The sequence below is a fragment of the Musa acuminata genome, chromosome BXJ1-6 (assembly GCF_036884655.1).
Source record: "Musa acuminata AAA Group cultivar baxijiao chromosome BXJ1-6, Cavendish_Baxijiao_AAA, whole genome shotgun sequence".
Taxonomy (NCBI): domain Eukaryota; kingdom Viridiplantae; phylum Streptophyta; class Magnoliopsida; order Zingiberales; family Musaceae; genus Musa; species Musa acuminata.
Window position 1 is genome coordinate 4,374,101 of NC_088332.1, and position 15,848 is coordinate 4,389,948.

A 15,848-nucleotide genomic window follows, 5' to 3' on the forward strand; every position below is an offset into this window, starting at 1 on the left:
ATTTTAGAGGATTGTGGGATGATGAAATAGTTGGAACAACATACGTCGAAGCCTTAAGAACAATTTTCGGTAATCCTAATTTAGTGATAATTCCTAAAAGACGTGAACATCTGTTACCACTAAACACTAAAGTACTTCATTATATCCTAACTAATATCATTCTCCCTAAACAATACTATCATGATGAAGTGAGTCAAATGGAACTACGAACCATATACTGGATCATGAAAGGACATAACATCTATTTTGGTTACCTTATCTAGCAAAATATGATTGAAATATCTAAGAAAGACATTATGCTTCCATATGGTGGTATAATCACTAGAATATGTAATGCCTATGATATTCCAATACCACCCAACGAAGAGGTAATAAAAGTAGATAGGTTTAACATAATAAATAAAAATCTACTTCATCGAATGAGATGTTTGTTTAGAAATGGTATGTGGGTTAGAATGCCTAGAAGAATCGATCCCCCTCAACTTGAACCAGAACCGAAAATACCAATCTTTAGGGGTACTGGGGTACTCAATCTTCTCCGACTGGTCCCTTTGAGAAAACACATCCATATAAGCAAGCTCTTGCATCATCTATTGAAGACAAGGATTCGGATGGATTGATTTGAACAAAGACAAGATCGGCTTGAACATCGATAACATCAAATCCTATCTGAGCTACAGCAAATTCATCAACAATTTGACTCCTTATTTAGGCATTTTAATTTTCTACCTCCTGAATGAGCTTTTATATATAAATGTGGACACAATCACTTCTTGTCTTGTTGTAACAATTATGTTGCTATAAACTCTTTATGCTACTCAGCTTGATCACAATGCCTCTTGCCTTGATGACTACTAATCCTTCGTATGTTTTGCTTGATGTATTATTTGGTGAGCATATGCAGAGTTAGGAATTTTAATATAGATTTAACATCGTTTTCAGATTTTCCTTGAATCTCTTTACATTACTCATTTTCAGATTTTCCTTGATCACTTCACGTTAAAATTGAATGTTTCTATAACATGCTTACTTTGAAAATCTTGTGCCTTAGTTTCCATGATAAGCATGTTGAAGATTCATACTCTCTTAATCCTTAAAAATTGTATCTGAATGCATGAACTTGTTGAAATTGTTTTTCGGACTTTATTGATTCATTCAATTGCTATGATGAGAATTTTATATGTCTTAATAACAAGTTGGAAATTATGTATTTTGGATACAAAAATTTCCATAATGATGAGCATGTTCTATCTTCATTGAAAAACCATGGCAAAAATGTGTCCGAATGCATGAACTTATTAAAATTACGTTTCAGACTTTCTTAATTCAATCACTTAATTGCAATGATGAGAATTTTACACAATTACATAACATGTTGGAAATTATGTGTTTTGGATACAAAAATTTTCATGATAATAAGCATGTTTTATCTTCATGATTGTGTTTGAAAATCTATAAAAAACCTTGTCTAAATGCATGAAAGTATTAAATTTCATTTTCGGATTCTCTTAATAATTGGTATCCTAACAATCGGATTTTCTTGATTCATTATTCTCTTCCGGACTTAATGTAGCTTTCATAAGCATATCGAGTTAGATTCATATAATTGATTTTTGATATATGGAATCAATTAATAAATGCATCTCTCATAGACTTATCGTGTGAAAAATATTTTTCAAGAAATAGATTTGATACAATGATTCCTTCTTATAAATTCTTTCTTGAAAAAGAAAAATATTTTTTACTTGCAAGGATTTGATTCACATACATATCTTGATCCTCGTAAAAATGAAGTGTGATTTAATCTCTTATCGATTTTAGCTATTTGAGTAAAACTCACAAATGGCATTCCTAATTCATGCAAAAAGATAATAACAAATAAAAAGGAAAAAGTATTCAAAACTATCGACATGTCATGTTTTCCTTGAGATGTTTGTATAATTAGTATCCTACCACTCATTGTTGAAGAATGACATGAACCTAGTTATGGCATGAATCATTATCGCACTTATGTTTAAAATTTGCTTATATCATTCTTCTTTTTTGTTGATGACAAAGGGGGAGAAATATATGAATTGATAATAGCTATGAGTGTCATATTTGAATTATGTTAAGATATCAAAAGCTTGTATCGAAATATATGATAAATTGATGATAGAAATGCTATAATTGTCATATTTTTACTATGCCATATTTGCACTATGTTAAGATATCAAAAGAACTTGCATCGTAATTTTACATGTTGATATCTTGCAATGTGATGAAATGCTATGATTGCTAAATACTTGAAATGTTTGTATTATGTTAAGATATCAAGAGTTTACATCTCAATTTTACATGCTGATATCTTACCATATAATAAATTGCTACCATTACTATCATTCACATTTGAAATGTAAAACTTGAAAATGGATGTTAAGCCTTGACATCATTTTCAAAGAGATACATCATGATAGGAATCATGATAGGGAGTATTGATTAGGTTAAACGATCTAAAAATATCAATATTTCTCTTGAATTCAAAGGCTTTGAATTCAAGAATGACTTATCTCAAGTATAGCATATAGATAGGGGGAGTTAAGGTTAACTCCATTATCAATTGATTGTTATCATCAAATAGGGGAGATTGTTGAATCTCGAATTTTGATGTTGAAGTCAATTATCATTTGTTATCTAATCCATATATTAAGATAAGTGTGCAGGATTAACTACGATAAAAGTAAGACATGCAGTAGAAGTTGCGCCGGAGTCAAGACTATGATTACGTTGGGGTTCGAGAGTTCGATGGAAGTCCGGACGGTCATCAAAGGTTATGCAAGAACAAATCCGAGAAGTCTAAGAGTTTGCCAAAGAAGCTTATCGGAACTCGTCAAGTAGATCGTCGCAAGTCCAGGAGTTTGCCAGAAGTCCGTCGGAGCATCGCCGAAGGTTCGTCGGATATTCGCCGGAAGTTTGACGGAAGCTCGCCAGAAGAAGCGATTGATGCACTGGAGCAAGCTGCAGTATAATATCTTAAAATATCATAGTTAGCATGATGATTAAGTTAGAAATGAGAGGTGATCCCATTAACTTAATCTTGGGGTAATTGGGCCCTTAACAGACCCAAAATTGGGCCGAATGGATCAGCCCATTCGAACCCATATTTCCTGGAGCTCAGTCTCCCAGGAAAGCTGGGTGGTGGAACCGCTCTTGTCAGGTGGTGGTACCGCCTGGGCTCAGTCTCCAAGCGAGGCTGGGCGGTGGTACCACCCAATAATGGCGATAGTACCGCCAAACCCCGAAAATCTGGGAGATGACAGTTTTGAGCTCCAAATTCAAACATGTTTGAGGCCTATATATGCCCCACTCTTTCATGCATGAAAGAGCACCGAAATCTTGATCTTATTTTGTGATTTTTAGAACTCAAAAGTGTTGTAAATGCCAAAAGTTCTTCTCCCACTTTTCTTCCAAGTTTTGATTATTCAAGAGAGGAGTGAAAAATCTATAAGGGTTGTCTCCTAAGCCTGTCAAAAGGAGTGAAACTGTAAAGAGGTGGTTGACCTTCGCCTATTGAAGGAAGGCCTCTAGTGGACATTGATGACCTTATCGGAGGAAGAAGCCAAAAGTAGATATAGGTCAAGATTGACCGAACCACTCTAAATCTCGGTTTGTATTTACATTATGTTCTTTATCTTAACTGCAAACTGCCTCCATAGCTTTACTTCAACTATACTTAGCTTGATCTTAAGTTGAAGAACTTTCCGAATTGGATTTCGCATCGAAATCATTTTTTTATCATACGAACGCAGTTTTAATCGTCGAAAGTTTTCTACTGCACTAATTCAACCTCCCCCCCCCCCCTTACTCTTAGTGCTCTTGATCCTAAAGAGACAAGTTGGAGGGTTTGTGTGGAAAAACATCATCAATCAGTTCAACATTTTCAGAGCCGTCATCATTGACAACAATTCAATAATCACGAGTTCAAAGAATTTTATTCGTCTTTCCACATTCAATTAAGGTTCAGTTTGGTGGCTCACCTATAGGCTAATGGCCTGGTCAAGGTGATAAACCAAGTTATACTAGAGGAACTCAAGAAGCAAGTGGTGGTTGCAAAAGTTGCTTGGGTTGAGGAGTTACCAAGCATCCTATGAGCCTTGTGAACAACATGAAAGATTGGGTAAGGCAAGTCACCGTTCATCCTCATCTTCGGTACAAAGCAGTCATGGTTCCCAAGATAGTGCTCCCAACCCCTAAGTAAAGAGTTTCGATGAGGCTATCTCTAAGGAGGGACTTCGTGTGAGATCAAACCATACTGATGAATCCCAAGCTAAGTCACACTTGAAGATGCTCAACTATAAAGAAAGTCATTGCTTGATTCTACGACAAAAGTGTCCAGCCACAAGAGATCAACCTAGTCCTTTAGAAGGCTGAGATAATTGACCCGACATACTCCCAAGGAAGGACCAATCGAGGTAGTCCAAAATAAAACCTATCTTGGAATGATAGAAAGGTTGCTGCTACCAAGGATATGACACATCCAACCTAAAAAAATTCTACTTGTAGTTCGAGGGGCCTCAGCTCGGGTAGACCGATTGAGAAGTCATACCAAAGGATCACATAAGAGATATGTACCGAGAAGCAACTTATAAAAATTCATGTATCAATGAACTTGTAAAGATTTGTATTTCTATTTCAAAAAAAAAAGATGTTATACTATATGGATAAGGTATTACATCTATGCTCAAAAGTAGTCAACCCTAACAAAAAGCAAGATAAAAAGATAAAAATACATTATTCAACTAGAGGAGGGGCATTGCTTGAGCGGCATGTCGTGCACGAGGAGGATGTTAGAGCGGGAGTGCCCGAGGAGCCATTGCTGGGCAAGGACTTCAAGGTGTCATCGAAAAGAACCTCTAACTATATTGATATGTCTTTATCTATAGGGCAATTACAAAAGGATATATTCACCATCTTTATCCCCCAAGTGCATCATTCTCTTCTTGAAGCCGACTAATGATTTATATCTCTCAATCGCTTCGACCTCTCTCTTCGATAATATAGTTACCTCGACCATCAGTTGCTCAGCTAACTCCATGACCCGAAGGTCGCACTCCCAATTATGATCTTCTTACATATCGACCCTTAGGCGAGCACTTGAGTTACTTCCTCAATCATTTTTGGACTCTACACATACTGTCTAAAATTGAATGGAGTTGATAGAAACATTACCGAATATCACCATCATCAAAGCTAAATAAAAGTATATAAGAATACCGATCCCCTAATTTGTAAATTTGAAAGGTTTTCTTTAAAAATGCTATAATTCTTAAAAGAAAATTTAGAGGTTGAGAAGAAGAAATTGAATTTTGTTTTCTCATTTATTTATCCAAAGAAAAGAAATAAAAACAAACAAACAAAGCCAGAGAATGCCATACAAATGAGACAAGGAGGAATCTTTTTCCCATCTTTTTTCCTCTTGGCCAACACTGATTGCAACTAAAGCATCTTCCACTATTCTCATCCTCCCCCATACCAATCCCTCCTTTTTATTTTTCTCCATATATATGTATAAATATTAGTTTGTAGAAAATAATATTAATTAAGCAATCATAAAAATCAAAATATCTACTAAGAGATGATAAAAAATAACATTAAAATATGTTATCATACACTTATTTATGAATACGAAGTGGATGATTGCGACGACCAACATGGACGAGTTGGAGGATCCCAAATCATGCCTTTTATTAGCTTTCCTGCACTGAGCACCTGTATAGAAACTTCCCATAGAAATATCTCCATGTCTACTTCTTCCCATTGTTCATTTGTCCGCTATAAATACGATTAATACGAGGAGAAACAGGTACCAGACGTAGAGGAGGAGACAAAGAAGGCTACTGCTGCTGCTGCTTCTGCCTCCTTTTGTCCGCTTCTCTTCCTCTTCGCCTTCCTCATCATTCACCCGTCCCCTTTTTGCTCGATAAAGTAGCGGAGGAAGGAGTGGCGGGCAGATAAAGGAGCCATGGGACGGGTTCCCTGCTCCGCCCTCCTTCTTGTGCTTGCGGTGGCGGCCTCCTGCCTCTGGGGAGCGAAGCAAGCGTCGGGCGACAGCGGGAAGGACATGCTCGACGTCTCCAAGCTCGAGAGGTTCGTCGACGAGCTCCCCGACATGACCCGGCTGCAGGGATACGGCGTCAAGGATGACCTTTTGCTCCCCGGCAACCTCACCGTCGGCATGTACGAGAAGTTCTGGGTGAGTTCCCTTGCTCTTCTCTTCTCTTTTCTTCCCCGCTTCGTGCTCGTGGTAAGCGCACTATCCCCGATGGACGGCTGTGATCAGATCAACGTTTTCTGATCTCTAAAGTAAGGTTGACGTTTTATTTTGAGCAATAATTTCGAAAGAGTTATTGTTTATGATAATTAATTTATGTGTAGTTTTCTTATCCTAATGATCGAGACAGTTTACCTTTGCATTGATGGCTTTGTTGCTTTATGCTTAAAACTAAGAAATAGTTATTATAATTATAAATAATAAGCATTCTATATTAAATCAACAACTAAATAATTTACGTTTTGTTATGCTTAAAATATTTCTTTTATTGTAATTTTGTGTCACACGTGAACTCAGAAATTCCACCGCGACCTGCCGCCCACACGCGTCTTCGCTTACGGGCTTAGCCAGGACTCGGCGACGGTGCCGGGCCCCACGATCGAGGCCATCCGAGGCGTCCCCACCCACGTGACGTGGACTAACCACCTCCCTCTTCGCCACATCCTCCCGTGGGACCCCACCATCCCCACCGCCAGGTCCAGCTCCGGCGGCGTCCCCACCGTCGTCCACCTTCACGGCGGCGTCCAACCCCCCGCCTCCGACGGCAGCGCCATCGCCTGGTTCACCGCCGACTTCGCCGCCGTCGGCCCCGCCTTCGCTGGCTCCTCTCTCGTCTACTTCAACCGGCAGCCACCCGGCTGCCTCTGGTACCATGATCATGCCATGGGGCTCACCCGCGCCAACCTCCTCGCCGGCCTCTTCGGCGTTTACACCATCCGTTCGCCGGAGCTCGAGCGGCCCCTCGGCCTCCCCTATGGCCCCACCTTCGATCGCTCCCTCGTCCTCTTCGACCGCGCCTTCCGCACCGACGGCTCCATCTACATGAACACCACCGGAAACAACCCCAGTATCCACCCGCAGTGGCAGCCCGAGTACTTCGGCACCGCCATCATCGTCAATGGCAAGGCCTGGCCCTTCCTCCGCGTCAGCCGCCGCCGGTACCGCTTCCGCATCATCAACTCCAGCAACGCCCGCTTCTTCCGCCTCTTCTTCTCCAGCGACTCCGGCCTCCGCTTTCTCCACCTCGGTTCCGACGCCAACTACCTCCCCCGCCCCGTCCACTCCCGCAAGTTCCTCCTTGCGCCGTCGGAGATCGCCGACGTGATCATCGACTTCTCGGAGGCCTCGGCCAGCGCCGTCGTCCTCACCAACGACGCGCCATACCCGTACCCCTCGGGCGACCCCACGGACGAGCTCAACGGAAAGGTGATGAGGTTCGTGATCGCGCCCGAGAGGGAGGACGACCCGTCGCGCGTGCCGAGGTGGCTGCTGACGCTGCCGCGGCCGTCGGTGCACCGGGCGGCTGCGACGAGGTACATCGCCATGTACGAGTACGAGACCGCCAGCGGGGAGCCGACGCACCTGTACCTGAACGGGAAGCCGTTCGAGGCACCGGCGACGGAGACGCCCAAGGCTGGGACCAGCGAGGTATGGGAGGTGATCAACCTGACGGAGGACAACCACCCGCTGCACATCCACCTGGCGTCGTTCGTGGTGCTGGAGCAGAGGGAGCTGGTGGAGCTGGAGGAGTTCAAGGCGTGCATGCATAAGGCAAACGACGCAGCGGCTTGCAAGGTGGAGGAGCACCTCAAGGGGGGGAGGCGGCGGCGCGTCCCCCGGTACGAGCAGGGGTGGAAGAACGTGTTCAAGATGAGGCCGGGAGTAGCGACGCGGATCCTGGTGCGCTTCGCCCCACTCGACGGTGGCACCTACGCTTTCGACGTCACAGCCGAGCCCGGATACGTCTACCACTGCCACGTAAGCTCTTTCCTCTCGCACCAATCTGTCTCTCTACTATTATTATTATTTTCTATTTCCATTTTTCTTTTATCTTTCTTGCCTTCTTTTAATTATATATATATGACTTGCTTATATTCATATTTAGATAATCTTAATTAATTGACTGTTAAATAGTTATTAAAATAGAAATTGATGTTCTTTTTTTTACTTTGTTATATTTTTTAGAAAATTATTTCGGATATTTTATAAATAAAATATAGTTGAAAGTAAATTAGTAACCATAATCATGGTTACTAATGATGAACTAAAATCTTTTTGATGGATTACTCATTTAAGTATTCTTTAAATAAATCAAATAAAAAAGGAGGTCAAGTCATTGGGTACGAGAAAGGAAGGGGATGGAGGGGGCTCAACCTCTGCATGACACTCTGTCTTCCATGAAGGAGGTCTGCAATCAGTGTCTTGGGAGAGGAGGAGACTCACATGTGATGTGTTTGTTTCCAGAATCTAATCCCGAGACGCTCACTATTGGCTTCTTATGTAGAAGCCATGGTTGTGTTTGTCTTCGGCCAGCTTTCACTGTGGACACCGAATGGAATATGCCATACTAAACATTACTTCATGGCCTGAAAGTAAATGATTTATCTTTGTTTTTCCGTAAGACATAGAAATTGGATGGAAAATGCTGCTTCTTTTTCTTAGTGATGGCAGAAAAAGATGTCAAAAAGAGATGAGAAGCATTATCACGGGAAAGTGATGTGTGTCTGCACTTGATTGCTAATGTTCTTCAAAGTAGTGGACCATTGATGCTAAGAAGTTTGGTTGCTTAGTGCACCTCGCTATCCAGCACTGACAAGAATGACGAGGACTTCCATCCTATCAGTTCACAAGAAGATCTATGAGACCTTAACTCTCTCTCTCTCTCTCTCTGTGTGTGTCTTTTGTATTTTCTTTTATGTCTACTACTGCTTTTGTTGAAAGTGTGACTGGCAGCAGATCGAGCAAGAAGAAAGAGGCTCTGATAGAAGAATAATTGTAATGTTGATATGCTGCCACCTATGAGGATTCTAATGTGAACCTTATTACCTGCTTTTGCTTTTGTGAGCTAAAACTAATCATTCCTTTGGCCTTTCAGATATTGGATCACGAAGACAATGTGATGATGAGGCCTTTAAAGCTTGTTTACTGATGAGGCAGCAGAAGGAAGCTGGTGGAGCAATGAAGGAAGCATGTGGCATCTGAAATACTAATGTTTACTTGACAATAGCTTCTGTGTTGGGACTAAAACTAGTCTGGCTGAAGTTGTTTAAAGGCCTTTTTTGTTCCTCAAGCGTTTTAAAGGTTCTCTTTCATGGAGTTGTCTATTAGGAACCATTGCTGGTTTGCCATGGATGAACTTAACTCATGACTACAAAGAGTCAAGGAGAAGACTAAGAGGTCTCTCCGATACTGATTAGATGAGAAGCTATCTGTGAACTCCACTGAATGAACTGGAGGACATAACTGAAACAAATCAAAAAGAGAGGATTTCCAGCAGTTCCACTCATCACCAAAACAAAAGAAACCATTAAAGTCAGAAGAAAATCATGAGAGTACAGCAATGGAAAGGGAAAGAAAAGATTTTTTTTTTTTTCTTCCACTCCTAAGTGGGGGTTGTGTTGTGATGATATGATGGATGGTGATGATTCTGTGATCGGCTCCTTCTCCCTCTTCGTTCTGATCCACTAGTAGGACATCCAAGCTGAGTCATTGCAGCTTTCAATTCAGAAGAGGAGGACATCTCCATTTTCTGAGCCAGTGCTGATAGAGAAAGGCAAATGAAATGGTGGAAGATTAGGAACTACAAAATCCAGCGTGTTTCTTCCACAAATTTGTCTGGTTCATGTTGATTCAATCAAATCAAAAGATATCTATTAGCTTGGGATGAATTCCAATACCTTAGTAGATTCAATAATGAAGAGTGTAAAATACATGAATCTTGTGTTGCAATTTCCATTATTGAAGACAATAATTATAGTTTAAGAAACATAGATAAATGTTAGGTAATTATCATTTGAAAATACTGTATAATTGGAAGGCCAATAAATATATGCCAAAGACAGAGAGAACACACCAAGTTTCTCCTTGGTGATTTGTTCCCCAACCCAAGTTCTTCTAACAACAGGCCACACACATCTAGCAACTCTTCTCTTTTGGCCCATATACTATTTATTTCCAATTTATATCCCATGTTGATGTTTCAAAAAGGAAAAATTAAAAGTGAATAATGTTGAGCATAATGAAAAGGTCTATCTGTTATTACATACTATATAGTTGGAGAGCAACTGTGTTTGAACTTTAATTATAAGAATTTTAATTATACGTCGAATTGATCGGACTATTAACTAATAGGATAATGACCATCAACATTGTGTCTTAACCATTATTAATTATTATCAATTATTCATTATATGAAAAAGTTTAGATCCTTTTCAAGAATATATGGAACAGATAAATTGAGCCCATCTTATTAATGCAATTAATCTGACAATCCAGTGATGAGACTTGGTAAACTGAAACAAGCAGGCCAAGGATAGAACAGCTAAGCTTCTGCTAGCCTTGACAGGTATTGGAGACCGAGCTCGGCAAACATGGAGGACCAGCTTGCACTCCATTAGCCTGCTTCACTTGGAGACTGCAGCAGAATGAGTGTTGGATCACAGGCTCTTCCACAGTCTCCCTCTCTTTGAAACTTGAGCTACTCCTGCTCTCTCAGCTCATTGCTATGATCACATCAGTTGCAGTCTCTAAGAGGAATGAGTACTGAAGCTGGAAGAGAAAGCTTTGTGTGAAGAAGAAGAGTGCACATATAACATGAGCACAAGGATAAGGTTGATCATCAACTTAATCAGTGACTATAAGGATTGCAGGTTAAGCTCTAATGCTACTACTCAAACCTGATGACTCCATTTACTAAGCAAAATCTTTAGGATGTCTTTTGTTGAACCTAATATTCTTAGCTTAGATAAGCTTTTAGTGGCAGATGAGCTTCCATCTCATAGCAATGGAAGCTTACTTCTCTCTTACTTTCTGATGTCTTTTGTTTCAATCTTCTTTGATGAGCTCTGTGCATTGACTCCAAAAATTCTATTATATTACATATACACTAGCTAGTATTAGCACTTTATATAATCCATATGAGTTGAATGAATTTTGACTTGAACACCAATGTTATATGCATGCATATTGCTATGAAAAATGCTGAAATGCCTGCCATCATACTTTTATGATTTGACCTGAATACATTGTTGATAACTTAAATGCATACACAATTCCTGTGTACTATCTGAATATATGATTTGACCTGAATATATTATAAAAAAAAAGTAATGCATAAATTTAATTGAATACACTGTTATAGGCTCCCAGCAAAGCATTGAATGAGCTAAATAAGTTTCTTATATTTTGAACTGTAAATGGATAAATCAGAGACAGCCATTATAATCAATTGCATAACTTGGCATAAACCAAGTGATAATGTGGTACATGTTTTCTTGAAGGAAAGTTACTAGTGATTTATTTCTTTTCTAAAATAACCTGCAAGGATTACTAAATTTTTGATGGGCAGAAAGCATTTTGGATCAACAAAATAATTTCATGATTTCTAGCCCTTACTAATTTTCATTACTAGTAGCTGGGACAAACCAAAAGCAAATATGAAAAGTAGAGTCAAATGAGTGTTCAAGTGTGTAAAGAAGCTTCTATGATGTGAAATTAGAGTACTAATAATTTAGCTAATATATGATCTTTGCATCTAAATAATCTCTCTCTCAAACACACACATCCATTTATTTAATTATTCTAATTTTATCCAATAATTTTTCATCACAGAAGAGTAAGGAGAGTAGAAGTAAATTAGAGTGCAATTTCAAGTCAATGGCCTATGCAGCCTATATAAATAACCTAAGGTGGCCTCAGCTACCATACTACTGCCAAGAATCTTATCTAGATTACAAGCTTCCGCTTTTTCTAGTAGATAACAAGTTTTGACGAGAAGTAAATAGAAGACAATTCCATCCTCTCCCTATAATTTACATGCAAGTCTTCCTTTAGCAATTCCCAAACTCCATCCTTTAGAATTAAGAGTTCAACACCACTGGAGAAGTGGTCAAAGGAAAGGAGAAAGAAGAAGAAGAAGAAGAAGAAGATAATTCACTTATTGTGAAGGGGATCCGGGCAACTTGGCACTACTCGCTTGTTTTCATCCATGTCGGAAGCCGGGGACGCAACGTCGGGTGGCGCCGGTCTTCTCCCTATGACGGTCACCCTCTCCGGCACTCTCACCGCGCCGCCGCCTGTCCTTGGACGAAGTATCGGAATTGCCACTGCTTGACAGCGACAGCAGCGGCAGGAGACCAAGATGGCGCACAGCATGATCATCGCCAGGCAGAAGAGAGGCCTTCTCCTCCTCTTCCTCCTCCTCGTCTTCACGCACTCAGCTGCCGACAGCATCGATCACAAAGCTACTGTAAGTTGCAGCAGCTGCTGCTGATGATGATGATGATTATGAACTAGAGAGAAGCCATGAGAGTAGATGAAGAGAGAGGGCGGGGTTTGTGGTCTTGTTTTAGTGGGGGGGGTGGGGGGTTGTCTCAATGCATGGCATGGCATGGCATGGCAATTGGCATTGTGGTTGCAGATATCAACCACATGGAGTACGGAGGCCCGCGTAGGACGGGCGCTGTTTGTCCTCATCTTTCTCTCCCCCTTTCTTTCTCCGATCGGAAATGGCCGGAGGACTGCCACGAGCGAGTCCATAAACAATCATGCTGATGTGATCGCTGCCTGTCCACCCCATGGCCCACGGTGGGGCTTTTACATGTGGAGTCACATGTCCGGTGGTTCATCTCCTGTCAAATTTGACACAGACATGTCGAGTTCCCACCCAATGCTGACACCCATCCCAGTCCAAAAGGCATTTACTTTGGAGAAAACTGTCGCAATCATTTTGGAGGCGATGATGGAAAACCACTGCAATCATCTTTTTCTTGAGCTCTGAATCACTCGCAACAGCTGCGGCTCAATCTGAGACAACAGTGATCTCATGATATACGCAATCATTTTTTTTGGTGTTAGGAGAGAACGCTGCAATCATCTTCTTCTTTAGCTCTGAATCGCTCGACCAAAATGCTGCCTCAATCTGAGATCTCATGATACACGCAATCATTTTGTAGGTGTTTGTAGAAAACACTGACTGCAATCATCTTTTTTCTTGAGCTTTGAATCATTTGCGGCTGTTGCAGATGGTGATCTCATGATACATGCAATCATCTCGGTGTTGTTAGTAGAATACACGGCAATCATCTTTTTCTTGAGACTCGAATCATTTGCGGCTGTAGCAAATGCTGGCTCAAAGTGAGATAAAGAGTGATATCATGTCACATCTTCTTCTTAAGGTTTGAATCATTTGCAACAGTGGGAAAAATGCTGGCTCAAAGTACTGAGCCGATTGAAGGTGATCCCATGACATCGCAATCATTTTGGAGGTGTAAATAGGAAACACTGCAGTCATCTTTTTCTTGAGCTTTGAATCATTTGCAACTGTAAGAAAATGTTCTACAGCTGTCATAAATGCTGGCTCAAAGTGAGATAGCAGTGGACTTTGAAGTGTTAGCAGGAAACACTGCAACCATCTTTTGCGTGAGCTCTGAATCGATTTGCAACTGCTGGCTCCAAGTGAGATGAAAGTGATCTCATGCCATTTTTGGAGGTGTTGGTAGAAAATACTGCATCCATCTTTTCCTGGAGCTTTTGAATCAGTTGCAAATGCTGGCTCAAAGTGAGATACAAGTGATATCATGACACTGCAACCATCTTCTTATGGAGCTTAATTGGCATCTTAAATAACCATTAAAGACCTTCCTGACCACATGAATCTGCCTCACACACTTGCACTGACGATGTTATCTTTTACCTTCCACTGGTGTCTGTGGATGCAGAGGACTAAATCTTTTCAAAGATGGGAAGAAGCAGTGAAGACAAAAGTTTGGCAGGCCTTCACCTTCCTTGGCCCCTGGCGGGGTATAATAAGAAAGTGATTTGAAAGGCAGTCCTGAAGACGACAATGTCTTGGCATGAAAGATGAGTTTGTGTCATCCTGAAAGCCAACACTGCCACCAAGCCTTTCTCCCTCAACTGGGAACCTCGTGGGGGCTTCTCTTCTCCCCCTCTGCCACCCAATCTCTTTGGCCCCTTGTGCTCGTCCACTTCCCTCTTTTGCTCCTTTCAGATATCCTTCTCTTCCTGCAGCAGCAAAACCCCACTACCCCAGTGTTGTTTGTGTTTTGCACCAACATTAGTCTATAATACCTCATTTGCTTAGGTGCTTCAGAAGAAAAGATACACAGACACACATCTATGATTGCCGTGACTTTGGCCACATGGTTTTGTCTTTGAATTCCTTGGAAGAAGAAAGTCTGTGGGACTCTCAGTTGTGAATCTAAAACCTACTTTTGGAGTCCCACTGACATGATATATGAACATGAAAACTGAGCTTATGCATGCCCAGACTAGGCCAATCTTCTCTGGAAGAAGGATGAAGACATAATAGACTCTCGATTCAGTTCCTATTCATGAAAACTCCAAGTGAGCTACCTGCTCAACAAGTGCAGAAATTATTAGCAAGTTTTGGCAGATCAATGTTTCATGTTACAGAAGCATATGTTGCAAGCTGATCTCTAACTCTTGAATCATTCAGAGACTGTAACCCTCTGGTGGTGTATGACTTTTCGTAGAGCATACCACCTCTTTATTTCTCCAGCTCTCTACACCGATTCCTTTTCTTCTTTCTGCTACCACAAAACTCTGATCATATGAATCAACTTTTGTCCATTCCTTCATCAGGATTCATTTTTCTGATCGCGTCAGTCAACTCGAAATATCGCAAGCATAAAACCTCAGATTGTTCTGCCATTCCACTGAGACCTTCCAAGTACAAGATTCCTTACAGCCTCCTCCACCCCTTGTTCCAAAGCAGATCGGGAGACAAGAAAAGAACAAAACAAATGCATCCTAACACAATCTGAGGCACATCCAACTTCTGACAATGATCCTGTCATTTCCTTCACTTTATGAAAACACAATCTTTAATTAAATTCATGGACAAAAGGGTGGGTTGTAACTCTTTAAGATTTTTGTTGCATCACAGATTGCAGATTGAATAGTTAGCAGCACTATCTTTCACTAATGATCATGATGATTAATGGCCATACATCTCACACCAATTCTCTTTACTTTTTTTGCTTACTAATCTTGTTTGGTAAAAAGAAAAACAAATTCCTAGAAACATTAAATAAAATGTATATATATACAAATCTATCCCCTTCAAAGTCAATAATTTAAGTATTTATCCTGCTAAAAATAATTTTAGCATATATATATATATATATCAATGTTATTCTCTATTAGTTGATCATTAATTATAATTATAATTTTTTAATACTAGGTGATTAATGGGTTAATAATATCTTGATATTTAAAGGGATACATATACTATATTAACATATATAAAGGCAAGTGTGTAATTATTCAAACTGGAGAAGGTTAGATATGTACTAAGCCCTTCAGACCTGTTATAGATATTTTTGAAAATAAAAAAAATATTATTTTATTATTTATAACTCCAGTATTAATGATTTTATTATTATTATTATTTTCACAACCTCGAAAAAGAAAAAGAGAGTATTTATATTTATTTACAGTAATTTAAAAATATTAAAAAGTTTTAAAATAAAATTATAAATAATAAAAAAATGTAAAT

General features: G+C 40.1%; 1 protein-coding gene across 1 annotated transcript; it reads left to right on the forward strand.

Moving 5' to 3' along the window:
- The first annotated feature begins 5,789 nt into the window (after positions 1-5,789).
- On the forward strand, positions 5,790-9,402 carry LOC135675722 (multicopper oxidase LPR1-like). The gene is made up of 3 exons (XM_065186169.1): positions 5,790-6,232; positions 6,608-8,068; positions 9,186-9,402. Exons 1-3 carry the CDS (start codon positions 6,002-6,004, stop codon positions 9,237-9,239), a joined length of 1,746 nt encoding a protein of 581 aa, XP_065042241.1. The 5' UTR covers positions 5,790-6,001; the 3' UTR covers positions 9,240-9,402.
- Positions 9,403-15,848: the final 6,446 nt, after the last annotated feature.